The sequence below is a fragment of the Chiloscyllium plagiosum genome, unplaced genomic scaffold (genome assembly GCF_037043375.1).
Source record: "Chiloscyllium plagiosum isolate Xiang-an unplaced genomic scaffold, Cpla_swu_hap1 HiC_scaffold_47, whole genome shotgun sequence".
Lineage (NCBI taxonomy): Eukaryota > Metazoa > Chordata > Chondrichthyes > Orectolobiformes > Hemiscylliidae > Chiloscyllium > Chiloscyllium plagiosum.
Window position 1 is genome coordinate 7,034,944 of NW_028270185.1, and position 14,359 is coordinate 7,049,302.

General features: G+C 47.6%; 1 protein-coding gene across 1 annotated transcript in view; it reads left to right on the forward strand.

The window, feature by feature from the left end:
• Nucleotides 1-14,359, forward strand: part of LOC122542784 (B-cell lymphoma/leukemia 11B-like) — a 46,507-nt gene that overhangs the window by 14,262 nt on the left and 17,886 nt on the right. The window contains exon 2 of the mRNA XM_087984081.1: nucleotides 509-814. Within this exon, the coding sequence (XP_087840207.1) occupies nucleotides 509-814 (306 nt within the window). The remainder of the gene's footprint in view (nucleotides 1-508; nucleotides 815-14,359) is intronic.

Here is a 14,359-nt window from a genome sequence, read left to right on the forward strand (position 1 = left end):
TCACACGACACCAGGTGAAGTCTGACGAAAGAGCAGCGCTCCGAAAGCTTGTGATTTCAAATAAACCTGTTGGAAGTTAAAAATCACACAACACCAGGTTATAGTCCAACAGATTTAATTGGAAGCACTAGCTTTCGGAGCATTGTTCCTTCATCAGGTGGTTGTGCCAGCGTTCCGAAACCTAGTGCTTCCAATTAAACCTGTTGGACTATAACCTGGTGTTGTGTGATTTTTAACTTTGCCCACCCTAGTCCAACACCGGCATCTCTAAACCTGTTGGACTATAACCTGGTTCACTTGACTTCTGACTTTAGTCTATGCCGGTCCAACACTGGCACTTCCACATCATGGCTAACATTTAAAAGGCATCTGAGTAATTTTATGAATAGGAAAGATTTAGAGGGATATGGGCAAACAGGATGAGATTAATTTAGGATAAGTTGGACCGAAGGATCTGTTTCCGTGCTGTAAAACTTTATGACTAAAAATTAGGCTTTTTCTTTTGCAGGTGAGGACGCAGAGTTGGATGAGGCCTCGAGCCAGAAGGTTGCCATGCCGCCACAGCCCGACCCACGGCACCAGGACCTCCTGACCTGTGGCCAATGTGGCCGCAATTTCCTCCTCCGCAATATCCTGGGCTTCATTGAGCACAAGAAGAGCCTCTGCCAGAGGCCCACTCGCCTCCGAGATATGGGCGGGGGTCCGCATTCCCCTCTCGCTGCCCAGCAGGCAACTGCCGACCCACTCGTGACCAGCGAGGACATGTATACAGCCAGCATTTCAGAGATTGGAGTGGAGGACAATCCCGTGGGAGGCAAGTCTGCTTTTTTCTTTATAAAAAGAAACTTCAATTATCATTAGTGTTGTCCGCGTATGAGTTTTGGATAAATTGCACACAGCTGTATTGGTAGCTTGTTGGCCTCTGAGCCTCAAGGTCCTGGGTTCAAGTCCCACACAGGGGTCTGAGTACAAAGATCAATGATGATACTCCAATGCAGTGCTGAGGGAGTGCCCTGCCACTGGAGTGTTGACTTTCCCAAGAGATGGCCCCGTGAGTCCTCTCAGATTGATGTTAAGCATTGCATGACGTTGTTTTGAAGGAGAGCATGGGAGTGCTCCCTGGTTTCCTGGACAATATTTCTCCCTCAGTCAGCATCACAAGAAAACAGATTATCAGGTCATCAGCACATTGTTGTTTGTGAGAGCAAATTAGCTGCTACATTTCATTAGCACGGTGACTGCACTTCAGTAAAAGTACTTGATTGGCTATAAAGAGCCTTGAGATGCCTGATGAAGATAGCTGTATAAGTGCTATCTTTTGATACTGCAGAAACACTGCCATTTGACCCATTGGCTCTATGCTTCTAATCCATTGCAAACCTCCAGAATTCACCAGACTGATCCCTGGGAAGAACGTCGCACCAAACACCAACATCCCCAACATTGACTACCTTGATCGGCTGTGGTGGACTGGGCACATCGTCTGTATGATCGACATGAGACTCCCCAAGCAGGTGCTCTACTCCTAGCTTCGAAATGGCAGGTGAGCCCCAAGTGAACAGAGGAAGCACTTCAGTGGTACCCTCAATGGCAAAGTGCAGCACTCCCATCGACACCTGGGAACTACTGGCCCAAGAACCCCGCCCCCCCCCCCGCCACAAAGTGGAGAAGGAGCATCCACGAAGGCGTCAAGCACCTCGAGAGATTGCCGTTGGGAAAAAGTGGAAGCCAGGCAGAAACAGTGTAAGGAGCGTGTTGCCGCACCCACCTCTTCTGCCCCAAGTGTAACAGAGCCTGCAGAAGCCACACTGGTCTGTACAGCCACCTATGGACTCACCGCACAAGTGGAAGAGAGTCATCCTCATCTGTGAGGGACCGCTGATGATGATGATGACGACGAAAGAAAGACTGAGCCATGTATTTGCTAGACGTCAGAAGAATGAGGTGACCTAACTGAAGCATGTATGATTGATACACGTCTCAACAGGATGTAGAAAGAACAGACGGATAAAAAGTGTAGTCTAGAATCAGGAGACAAAGTCTCAGAATAAGACTGGGATGAAGAGGAATTTCTTCACTCGGACGGTGGTGAAAGTTTGGATTCTGTATCCCAGAGAGCATTGGGGGCTTAGCCATTGAATAAATTCAAGACAGAGATCATGAGCAGATACCTGAGAACAACACCATCTACAAATTCCAAGTCACACACAATCCTGGCTTGGAAATATATTGGCTTTCCTTCCCTGTCACTGAGTCAAAATCCTGCAACACCATCCCAACCAGCATTGAGAATCTACTCGGAGCACATGGGAGGAGAGTGGTTCAAGGAGGCAGCTGACCACCATCTCAAGGGGCATCTAGGGATGGGCAAACAAAGGCTGCCCCTGCCAGCAATGCCTACATTCTATTAATGCTTTTATTTAAAAGTTGGATTTCTAGTTACAAATGGCATCAAGGAATAGTGTAGAAATATAGCATTGAGGTAGATTACCAACTGTGATCTAGAATGGTACTGCATGCTTGGGGATCCAAATGGCATACTCCTGCTCCTATTTCTTGTTTCTGATGAAAATGACGTGAAGATAGCAGATCAGTCATGATCCAGGTGATTGGTCAAGCAGGATTGGAGGACCGAATGGCCTACTCTTGCTCTTAAGTTCTCCTGTCCTGCTTCATCTCGCCCCCATCAGTACAGCCTTCTATCCCTTCTCCCTCATGTGTTTATCGCTTGCCTTAAGTGCGTCAATACAACTGACCTTGAGCATTGCCTGAGTAGCAAATTCCAGGCTCTCCCGACTCTGCATTTTTATTTTCTGAATTCCCAGTTGGATTTACTGGTAACTAACCTTATATTTATGACCCCTGGTTTAGATCCCTCTTTTAGAAGTGGAAACATCTTTTGTGTGTCTCCTCTAGCGAACCACTTCAGGATTTTAAAGATCAATAATAGGTCACCTTTCAGAGTTGAGGTTGTTCAGTCATTCCTGTCTCCTGAGCAGCGCCACTCGATGGCTTCCATCAGTCTATGAACTTTACAGTTCAGAAACACCCTATATATACAGAGTGAGGGGAGAATGTTCTAAGTGAGGTGGAGAGGTTTAGGGAGGGTATATCAAAGCTCAGGGTCCCGAGGTGGCTCAGTTTAAAATCAGGGACAAACAAGAAACCAGAATTGAAGATAGAGTCATAGAGATGTACAGCACGGAAACAGACCCTTCGGTCCAACTCGTCCATGCTTAGGCAATGGCTGTTTTCCCTGGAGCGTCGGAGGCTGATGGGTGACCTTATAGAGGTTTATAAAATTATGAGGGGCATGGATAGGATAAATAGACAAAGTCTTTTCCCGAACCAGAGGGCATAGGTTTAGGGTGAGAGGGGAAAGATATAAAAGGGACCTAAGGGGCAACTGTTTCACTCAGAGGGTGGTACGTGTATGGAATGAGCTGCCAGAGGAAGTAGTGGAGGCTGGTACAATTGCAACGTTTAAAAGACATCTGGATGGGTGAATGAATAGGAAGGGTTTGGAGGGATATGGGCTGGCTGCTGGCAGGTGGAACTAGACAGATGTCTGAAATCGTTGGAGGGTCATGCGGCTAGAGGAAATTAAGGACATATTTGAGGAGGAGGGACAGGAGGAAGTCCGTGGAGGGTTTTGGAAACAAAGATGCGAGTCTTATAGTCAAGGCAATACTTGACTGGAAGCCAGTGTTGGTTACTGAGCATGGTTAACAGGAAAACAAGGCTGAGTGTGAGTTTTTCTGTTGCTTTATGGGATGTGGGTTTTGCTGGCCTGGCCACCATTTACTGGCCCTCCTTAGTTGCCATTGAGAAGGTGACGGTGAGCTGTCTTCTTGAACCGCTGCAATAAACGTTTTGGAGGTAGACCACAGTGGCATTAGGAAGAGAATTCCAGGATTTTGATTCAGTGACAGTAAAGGAATGACAATATATTTCCATGTCAGGATGGCAATTGGTTTGGAGGGAATTCTTCCAGGTGCTGGTGGTGCCCTGGTATACAGTATCTGCAGCCCTTGTCCTTCTAGTGCTCCTGAGTTTAGAAAGTGCTTTCTAAGGAGCATTGGTGAATTTCTGCAGTGCATCTTGTAGATGGCACACACTGCAGCTACTGAGTGTCAGTGGTGGAGGGACTGGATTCTTATGGATATGAGGCCAATCCATCAGGTTTCTTTGTCCTGGATGGTGCCAAGTTTCTTGAATGTTGTTGGAGCTGCAGTCATTCATGCAAGCGAGTAGTATTCTATCACACTCCTGACATGTGCTTTATAGATGGTGGACAGGCTATGGGAGTGAGGAGGTGAGCTACTTGCTTCAAGATTCCTAACCTCTGACCTGCTGTTGTAACCACAATATGTCTGTGGCTAGTCCAGTTCAGTTTCTGGTCAATGGTAACCCCAGGATCTTGATAATGGGGGTTCAATGATGATAACACCGTTGGATGTCAAGGGATGAGGGTTAGATTCTCTATCGTTGGAGATAGTCATTGCCTGGTTTTTATGTGATGTGAATGTTACTCGCCACTTCACAGCCCACACCTGAATAGATCCAAATGGTGTCATGTTTGGCCATGGACTGCTTCAATACCTGAGGAGTCATGAGTGGTGCTGAATGTTGTGTAATTATCAACAAACATCCCCACTTGTGACCTTATGATGGAGGGAAGGTAATTGATGAGGAACTTTTACAAAGATGTCCTGAAACTAAGATGACAGACTTCCAACAACTTTAACCATCTTCTATTGTTCCCGGAATGACTTCAACTAGTGGAGGGTTTTCCCCATGACTTCCAATAATTCCAGTTTTGCTCAGGCTCCTTGATGCCACACTCGATCAAATGCAGCCTTGATGTCAAGGGCTGTCTCTCTGAACCACCCCTGGAAACTTTTGCTCTAAATTCAGTCTCTTATGATCTTATACTCCACAACCACCTGATGAAGGAACAGCACTCCGAAAGCTAGTGCTTCCACATAAACCTGTTGGACTGAAACCTGGTGTTGTGTGATTTTTAACTTTGTCCACCCCAGTCCAACACCGGCATCTCCAAATCATGACCCCTGGAAATGAGTTGTTTTGTTCCATGTTTGAACCAAGGCTGTAACGAGATCAAGAGCTGAGTGGCTTTGGTGGATGCCAAACTGAGTATCAGTGAGCAGATTATTGTTAAAAGTACTGTTTGATAGCGTTATTTGTTGATGCGTTCTGTCACTTTACTTATCAACAGGGGCATGATAGTTTGAATTAAGTTGCCAGGTGTGAGTCAGAATTAGTCAAGTATAGAGATAGGAAAGGACTAATGAGGAATTCAGCAGTTGACGAGCTGAGACAGTCTTGGACTGGGTAATGTCATTGAGGTAGTAAGGGATGGTTTTTCTAATGAAGAAGTGTGGAGTTTGAAACTCTGTCAAGATCTAACAGGACAAAGAACAGAGAGAAAAAGTGCTACTGGGCAATGTAGAAAGATGGAAGCCATTCAGCCCATCTCGTCTGCCACAGCTGTTTTGAAAAAGTTACCCAATTAGTCCCATTTACCTATTCTTTGGCAGAGCTCATGTGGCTCAGTGGGTAGTGTACCTGCCTCTGAGCCAGAAGCTCCAGGGTTAAGTCCAGCCCCAGGACTTGATTGGAAGGAAGGTGAGTTTGTAATGTAGCGAATAAAGGTTGGTTATCGATTCCTGCAAATGGCAGGCAGTAAGAGCAGGTGAGACTCCTAGTCAGCCATGTGATAGAACAAAACTGCAGCCTCTTTCTACCGCTATCCATAGCTCCGCAAATCTAAAAGTGTATGTCGCTATAGCAACTCAAACACCCTAGTGAACTGTAACACACCACCACCTACTCTTTCCCCATAGCTGTCTAATTGTTTTCAATTCCCTTTTCAAAGTTACGATTGAATATTGAATGTAATGAGTTCGGAGCAGGAGTCAACCATTTGGCTCCTGAAGCCTTCTCTGCCATTGAGTAAGATCATGGCTGATTTGATTGCTCTATATTCCCACCTCCCCTGATAACCTTTCAGCTCCTTGCTTATTGAGAATCTCTCCACCCCTTGCTTTAAAAATATTCAAAGATTCTGCTTCCACCACCTTTTATGAACAGAATTCCACAGAGTCTTATACACTTAATGGTAAGGTCCTAGGGAGTGTTGTTGAACAAAGAGACCTTGGAGAGCAGGTTCATAGCTCCTTGAAAGTGGAGTCACAGGTAGATAGGATAGTGAAGAAGGCATTTGGTATGCTTTCTTTTATTGGTCAGAGTATTGAGTACAGGAGTTGGGAGGTCATGTTGCAGCTGTACAGGACATTGGTTAGGCCACTGTTGGAATATTGCATGCAATTCTGGTCTCCTTCATATCGGAAAGGTGTTGTGAAACTTGAAAGGGTTCAGAAAAAATTTACAAGGATGTTGCCAGGGTTGGATGATTTGAGCTATGGGGAGAGGCTGAACAGGCTGGGGCTGTTTTCCCTGAAGCATCGGAGGCTGAGGGGTGACCTTATAAAGGTTTACAAAATTATGAGGGGCATGGCTATAATAAATAGACAAAGTCTTTTCCCTGGGGTGGGGGAGTCCAGACCTAGAGGGCATAGGTTTAGGGTGAGAGGGGAAAGATATAAAAGGGACCTAAGGGGCAACTTTTTCACGCAGAGGGTGGTATGTGTATGAAATGAGCTACCAGAGGAAGTGGTGGAGGCTGGTACAAATGCAACATTTAAAAGGCATTTGGATGGTTTTACGAATAGGAAGGGTTTGGAGGGATATGGGCCGGGTGCTGGCAGGTGGGACTAGATTGGGTTGGGATATCTTGTTGGCGTGGATGGGTTGGACCGAAGGGTCTGTTTCCATGCTGTACATCTCTATGACTCATGACCCTCTGATGCAATTCATCTCTGTTTTAATGGTCAACACCTTATTTTTAAACAGTGACCCATAGTTTTAAATTTTCACATAAGAGGCAGAGGGAGAAACATCCTGTCCACGTCCAGCCTGTCAAAACCCTTTGGGATCTTACGTTTCAATCAAGTTGCCTTTACTCTTTGAAATTCCAGCAAAAATATCTTCCCATTCCAGATATTAGTTTGATAAAGCTTCTCTGAATTGTCTCCAACGCATCTACATCCTTTCTTAAACAAAGGGGCCAACGCTGTGCACAATACTCCAGATGTGGTCTTGCCCATGCCCTGTACTACTGAAGCATAACCTCCCTACTTTTGTATGCAGTTCTCTTCACGATAAATGATAACATTCAGCTTCTACTGCCCTTGAGGCACTGCATTCCAGATTACAACAACTTGTTGTGGGGAAAAAAAAGTCATCTTATCTCCCCTCTGGTTCTTTTGCCAATTAACTTTAAATGTGTGTCCTCTGGTTACTGATCCTCACTCCTCCGTCAGAAAGTTTCTCCCAGTCTAGTCTGTCAAAGCCCTTCACAATTCTCTCTCCATTCTCTTTCTACGATTTGTTTCTGTAGTGTGAACAAACCCAGTTTAGCGTCACAAGCAGCAGGTGTTGGACATTCAGCCTCTTGAACCTGTTCTGCCACTTGATGAGATCATGGTCGACTTTTATCTTAATTCCAGTTCCCGCCTTGGTTTCGTAACCCTTGACTCTCTCCATTCCACTGGAGCTCAGTGTTGTCATTATTTGTCATGGAAAGCTAGTGTCAACAGCCTTTTAGGGGAGGGAGTTCCTGGTTTCATAGTAGCATAAAACCATACAGTACAGAAGCCCTTTGGCCCATCAAGTCTGTACTACCTAAAGTACACTAAATCTACACTAATCCCACTTTCCCACACTAGGCCAATGGCCTGAATACTTCAAGTGTTCATCAAGTACTTTTTAAAGGTTGTGAGGTTTCCCACCTCATTTACTGTCCCAGGCAGTGCATTCCAGACCCCTACTAGCCTCTGGGTGACAAAAAAACTTGCCCTCAAGGACCCTCTAAACCTTAAAAGTTATTGACCCTAGCTAAGGGGAACAGCTGTTTTCTATCCACCTTGTCCAAGCCCTTCATAATACGATTCACCCTTATCAGGTCACTGCCTCAACCTTCTCTGCTGTAAAGAAAACAACCTGAGCTTATCCTCTCTTTGTAGCATTTTGGAAAGGCAAATAAGGGCAGGACGTATGCACCTGGTGGTAAGGTCCGGGGGAGTGTTGCTGGACAAAGAGACTTTGGAGTGCAGGTTCATGGTTCTTTGAAAGTGAAGTCCTAAGTAGACAGGATAGTGAAGAAAGCGTTTGGTATGCTTGCCTTTATTGGTCAGTGCATTGAGTGTAGGAGTTGGGATATCATGTTGCGGCTTTACAGGACATCGGTTAGGCCACTATTGGAACACTGTGTGCAATTCTAGTCTCCCTGCTGTAGGAAGGATGTTGTGAAACATGAAAGGTTTCAGAAAAGACTTACAAGGATGTTGAACTATAGGGAGAGGCTGAATAGTCTGGGGGTATTTTCCCTGGAGCATCAGAGGCTGAGGGGTGACCTTATAGAGGTTTATAAAATCATGAGGGGAATGGATAGGATAAATAGACAAAGTCTCTTCCCTGGGCTGGGGGAGTCCAAAACTAGAGGGCGTTGATTTAGGGTGAGAGGGGAAAGATATAAAAGAGACCTAAGGGGCAACTTTTTCACACAGAGGGTGGTACATGTATGGAATGAGCTGCAGTGGAACTGGAGGAGGCTGGTACAATTACAACATTTAAAAGGCAACTGGATGGGTTATATGAATAGGAAGGGTTTAAAGGGATATGGGTAAAATGCTGGCATCTGGGACCAGATTTATTTAGGATATCTGGTTGACATGGACGAGTTGGACTGAAGCGTGTATATGCTGGGAGTATTCCATTCTATGCTATGTATCTCAATGACTCTTAAGATGCTCTGTAGCAGACAATATGCTGATGAATATCCTCTGCACCCTCTCCAGTGTAATCACATCCTTCCTACAGTGCACATGGTATTCTAGCTGTGAACTAACCAAAGTTCTGTGCACTCCAGCATAACTTCCCTGCTGTTATGCCTCAAATGACAAAGACAAGCATCCTATATGCCACCTTAACCACCCCATTAACCTGCCCTGGCACCTTCAGGGATTTGTGAACAAGCACTCCAAGATCCCTCTGTTCCACTGTCTTGCCATTTCATTGAGTACTCCCGTGTCTTGTTACTTCTTCCCCTTTGAATAAGGAAGTGCTTTCTGACATCAGAAATGTAATTTCAAGGTGATGCAATACTCCCTCTTGTTGTCTATTCCTTTAACACCTCCTGTATCTTACTCTCTTTCACCACCCCCACTATCCCACCAAGGAGATAATTTCTATCTGCTCCATAGTTGACACTCCAAATCCCTGCTATTATTTTTCATATTTTTCTTCATTGAGATTTTTGGATAACTCTGGTGCTGGGATATCGTACAATCCTTTATTATATAGTCATGGCTGATTGTCTATCTCAACACCATTTTCTGGTGCTATCCCTCGATGTCATGAATAAATAGAAACCTTTTAAACTCTGTTTTGACTATGGCTCAAAGGCTGAGCTACCACAACCCTTTGGGTAGAGAATTCCAAAGATTCACCTCTCTCTGAGTGAAGAGATTTTTCCTCCTCTCAGTCCTAAATGGCAGACCCCTTATTTCCGAGACTGTGTCCCTGTGCCTTCAGTTGCCTGGGCCACAGATTCCAGAATCTCCTCCTTAAACTGCTCCATTTTTTCTCTTTCCTTTTCTGACATTAATCCAAGCAAAGGAACCTCTAGAGAAGAAGAACAAAGCATTCAGTTAAGGAGGTAAATTTTAAAGGGGGGAGAGAGAAAGAGAGAGAGAGAGAAAGAAACTGGTGGAGACATTTAAGGAGGGACTTCCAGAGCCAAGGGCGAAGGCATTTGAAGGTATGGCTACCTGTGGTGGAGCCATTAAAATTGGCGATAAATAAGAGCCTGGGGTTGGATGAGTGCTACATGACTCTTAAAATATGTGAAGAGGTCATAACCCAATACAATCCTCTCCAGTTTCTGCAGACACACACGGCCTTTATAAGCTTATCCGGCTGGAGTGTCTCATTGCAGAGTGATCAGGAGCAGGAACCCTGGCTGATTCTCTTACCCTACCTACTCCAGCTTGTGCTGATGTCAAATGTCATGATGACGAGGCAGTGTCGCTGGACTAGTAATCCAGAGGCCCAGGCCAATGCTCTGGGAGCATGGCTTCAAAATCAGTTGGAATTAAAAGCTTGTTTCAGTAATAGCAGCCACAAAATCCGTTGTCATAAAAATTTATCTGGTTCAGTGATGTTATCTAGGGAAACAAAATCTGCCTTCCTCACTCAAATCTGGCCCTACATGTGACTCCTGATCCACAGTAATGTAGCTGTCACTTAACCTGCCCTCTGCAATGGCTAAGTGAGGCACTCGGCACTTAGATTAAAGGCAATTTAATTACCCAGGGAGGCAATGACCTAATCATATTATCACTAGACTATTTATCCAGAAACTCAACTAATATTTCAGGGAGAAAGTGAGGACTGCAGATGCTGGAGATCAGAGCTGAAAATGTGTTGCTGGAAAAGTGCAGCAGGTCAGGCAGCATCCAAGGAGCAGGAGAATCGACGTTTTGGGCATGAGCCCTTCTTTAGGATTCCTGAAGAAGGGCTCATGCCCGAAACGTCGATTCTCCTGCTCCTTGGATGCTGCCTGACCTGCTGCATTTTTCCAGCAACACATTTTCAGCTAATATTTCAGGGATCAAGTTTTAAATAACGCCATGGTGCACTGGTGGAATTTGAATTCAATAAAGACTCTGAAAATTTAAGAGTCTAATAATGACTAAAACCATTGCCAAAAAACCCCACCTGGTTCACCAATATTGTTTCAGGAAGGAAATCTGCTGTCCTTACTTGGTCTGGCCAGACATGACTCCAGACCCACGGCTGACTCTTAACTGTCCTCTTGGCGATTAGGAATAGGCAATAAATGCTGGGCTAGCCCGAGAGACCCACATCCCATGAGTGAATAAGAACAAAATTAGCCGATGGGGTATACAGTGCTTTAGTTCCCCCAAAACAATAAGGGCCCACAGTGGCCCAGTGGTTAGCATTGCTGCCTCACAGCACCAGGGACCTGGTTTCAATTCTGGCCTCGAGCGACTTTCTGTGTGGAGTTTTGCACATTCTCCCCGTGTCTGCGTGGGTTTCCTCCGGGTGCTCTGGTTTCCTCAAACAGTCCAAAGGTTAGGTGGATTGGCCATGCTAAATTGCCCGTAGTGTTAGATGTATTAGTCAGGGGGAAATGAGTCTGGGTGGGTTACTCTTTTTGGAGGGTCGGTGTGGACTTGTTGGGCTCAAGGGCCTGTTTCCACACTGTGGGAATCTAATCTAATAAAAACTCCATTTTGATTTAGCCCCACTCACCTTTGATGGTATGTATTGCCATAATGGGGCATTATTGCTTTTAAATGTTCAATGTATGGAATGATCTGCGAGAGGAGTTGGTGAAGGTTGTTACAATTACAACATTTAAAGTGTCTGGATAGGTACATAAATGGAAAGAGTTTAGAGAGATATAGGCCAAATGCTAGCAAATGTAACTAGATTAATTTAAGATACTTGGTCGGCAAGGACGAGTCAGACCAAAGGGTCTGTTTCCGGGCTGTATGACTCTAATTGGTCACCATGGTGGTAGTTAAAAGCCGGGGAATAAAGAAACGAGAAGAAAAAAGGTCACAGTGATATTAGTGGTGGGCAAGTCATTTAGTTGGGTGGCTCAGTGGTTAGTACTGCTCCCGCACAGCGCCAGGGACCCGGGTTCGATTCCAGCCTAAGGCAACTCTCTGTGTGGAGTTTGCACATTCTCCCTGTGTCTACATGGGTTTCCTCCAGGTGCTCCGGTTTCCTCCCACAGCTCAACGATGTGCAGGTTAGGTGAATTGGTTATGGGAAATTGCCCTGTGGTGTCCAGGGTGGATTAGTCATGGGAAAATGCAGGGTTACACGGATGAGACAGAGTGGGATGCTGGTCTGTGCGGACTCGTTGGGCCGAATGGCATGCTTTCCACAGTGTAAGGATTCTATACTTTAAAGAAAAGAACAAAACTAAGTGGGTAACAACCTGGCCAGTGACAATTTAAAAAAGAATCATACCATGAAGGAATAAAGAGAAGGACCTTGCCCCTCACCCAGGACAAACACAGGCAGAGGTTCGGGGGAGGGGTGGGAGGTAAACCTTAGACTTGGGGCAAAGCCCTCTCCTCCATTTCTCTCTCCATTTGCAGCCTTGGGGGGTGGGTGCGGATGGGTTGAGGTTGAGGCTGAGCCACCCACCTCAGGCCCTGACCACCGGACACTCGGTTGGTCTCCCCCAACCCATGCCTGCTCAGGAACAAACAAAATAAATGCCACAGTTCGTAGCTTTTTTTGAAAATAAGAAAAGTCCCCTCAGGCTGGGAGGAGGAAGTGAATATTCAAATCATAACATCTGCAGCTCCAGGAGCTTCTGCTTTTGCTCAGCGGCCGCCCCATCCACTAAGTCCTGCCCCTTCCCCCTTCCCCCAGTCACATCAGGGGCCTCGCTGACATTTTGTTAGGAGGAAGAGGTAACGGTGGGGTCTGGGATTGCCACGGTTGCAGGCCCATGGGGTGCCCGGGATTGCCATGGTTACAGGCCCATGGAGGGGGTCCAGGATTGCCATGGTTACAGGGCCCATAGGTGGGGTCTGGGATTGCCATGGTTACAGGCCCATGGGTGGGTCCGGGATTGCCATGGTTACAGGCCCATGGAGGGGGTCCAGGATTGCCATGGTTACAGGGCCCATAGGTGGGGTCCGGGATTGCCATGGTTACAGGCCCATGGGTGGGTCCGGGATTGCCATGGTTACAGGCCCATGGGTGGGTCCGGGATTGCCATGGTTACAGGCCCATGGGTGGGTCCGGGATTGCCATGGTTACAGGCCCATAGGTGGGGGGGTCCAGGATTGCCATGGTTACAGGCCCATAGGTGGGGAGTCCAGGATTGCCATGGTAACAGGCCCATGGGGGTGGGGTCTGGGATTGCATTGGTTACAGGCCCATGGGGGGTGGGGTCTGGGATTGCCATGGTAACAGCCCCATGTAGGGGTGGGGTCCGGGATTGCCATGGTTACAGGCCCATGGGGGGTGGGGTCTGGGATTGCCATGGTTACAGGCCCATGGGGGGTGGGGTCTGGGATTGCCATGGTAACAGGCCCATGGGGGGTGGGGTCTGGGATTGCCATGGTTACAGGCCCATGGGGGGTGGGGTCTGGGATTGCCATGGTAACAGCCCCATGTAGGGGTGGGGTCCGGGATTGCCATGGTTACAGGCCCATGGGGGGTGGCGTCTGGGATTGCCATGGTTACAGGCCCATGGGGGGGTGGGGTCCGGGATTGCCATGGTAACAGCCCCATGTAGGGGTGGGGTCCGGGATTGCCATGGTTACAGGCCCATGGGGGGGTGGCGTCTGGGATTGCCATGGTTACAGGCCCATGGGGGGGGCGATGTAGGATTGCCATGGTAACGGGGGGGAGGTCCCGGGATTGCCATGGTTACAGGCCCATGGGGGGGTGGGGTCTGGGATTGCCATGGTTACAGGCCCATGGGGGTGGGGTCTGGGATTGCCATGGTAACAGCCCCATGTAGGGGTGGGGTCCGGGATTGCCTTGGTTACAGGCCCATGGGGGGGGGAATCTAGGATTGCCATGGTAACGGGGGGGGAGGTCCCGGGATTGCCATGGTTACGCGCTGTTTGTGGGTCCGGGAACTGCCATGGTAACGCGCCTTGGGGTAGAGTCCGCCAGCGACATCGGGGAGGTGGGTGAACGGAGAAGGTGGCGTGAGGCGGGCGGACTGGAACCTTGTTCGCAGCCGGTGTCCTCCGCCCAGTTTGTGGGTGGGTAGGTGGGGGTGTGGTGTGTCCGCCTCGGGGGGGGGGGGGGGGGGGAGGCCGGCATCTGAAGGGCCCGCCTCTGGTCTCCTTGTGGCTGCCTCTCACCTGCACCACAAACCTGCACCAACCGGTATTTGGCAGCCACGCCCTTAACCTTGGGGATGCCTGGAGCTGGGCCAGGACAGTCAGACAAGATGATAATCTAAACACGTTTGATTTGAGGAAGCTTTGCAATGGGTTCAGGGAGGGCACTGCGCTCTCTGTGTGCCATTCTAGTTCCTTCTAGCTGCACCTAGAGACACCACACACTCACTCACATTCTGTTCCTCACACCACCCCTCTCAGATTTAAAAAAAAAATAATCAACCTTTGCTCCACACTGCCCTCCAACCCCTTCCCCTGGCTCCATGGGATCTCCTCCCTTCCCCTTCAGCCTCCACACAGGGGCT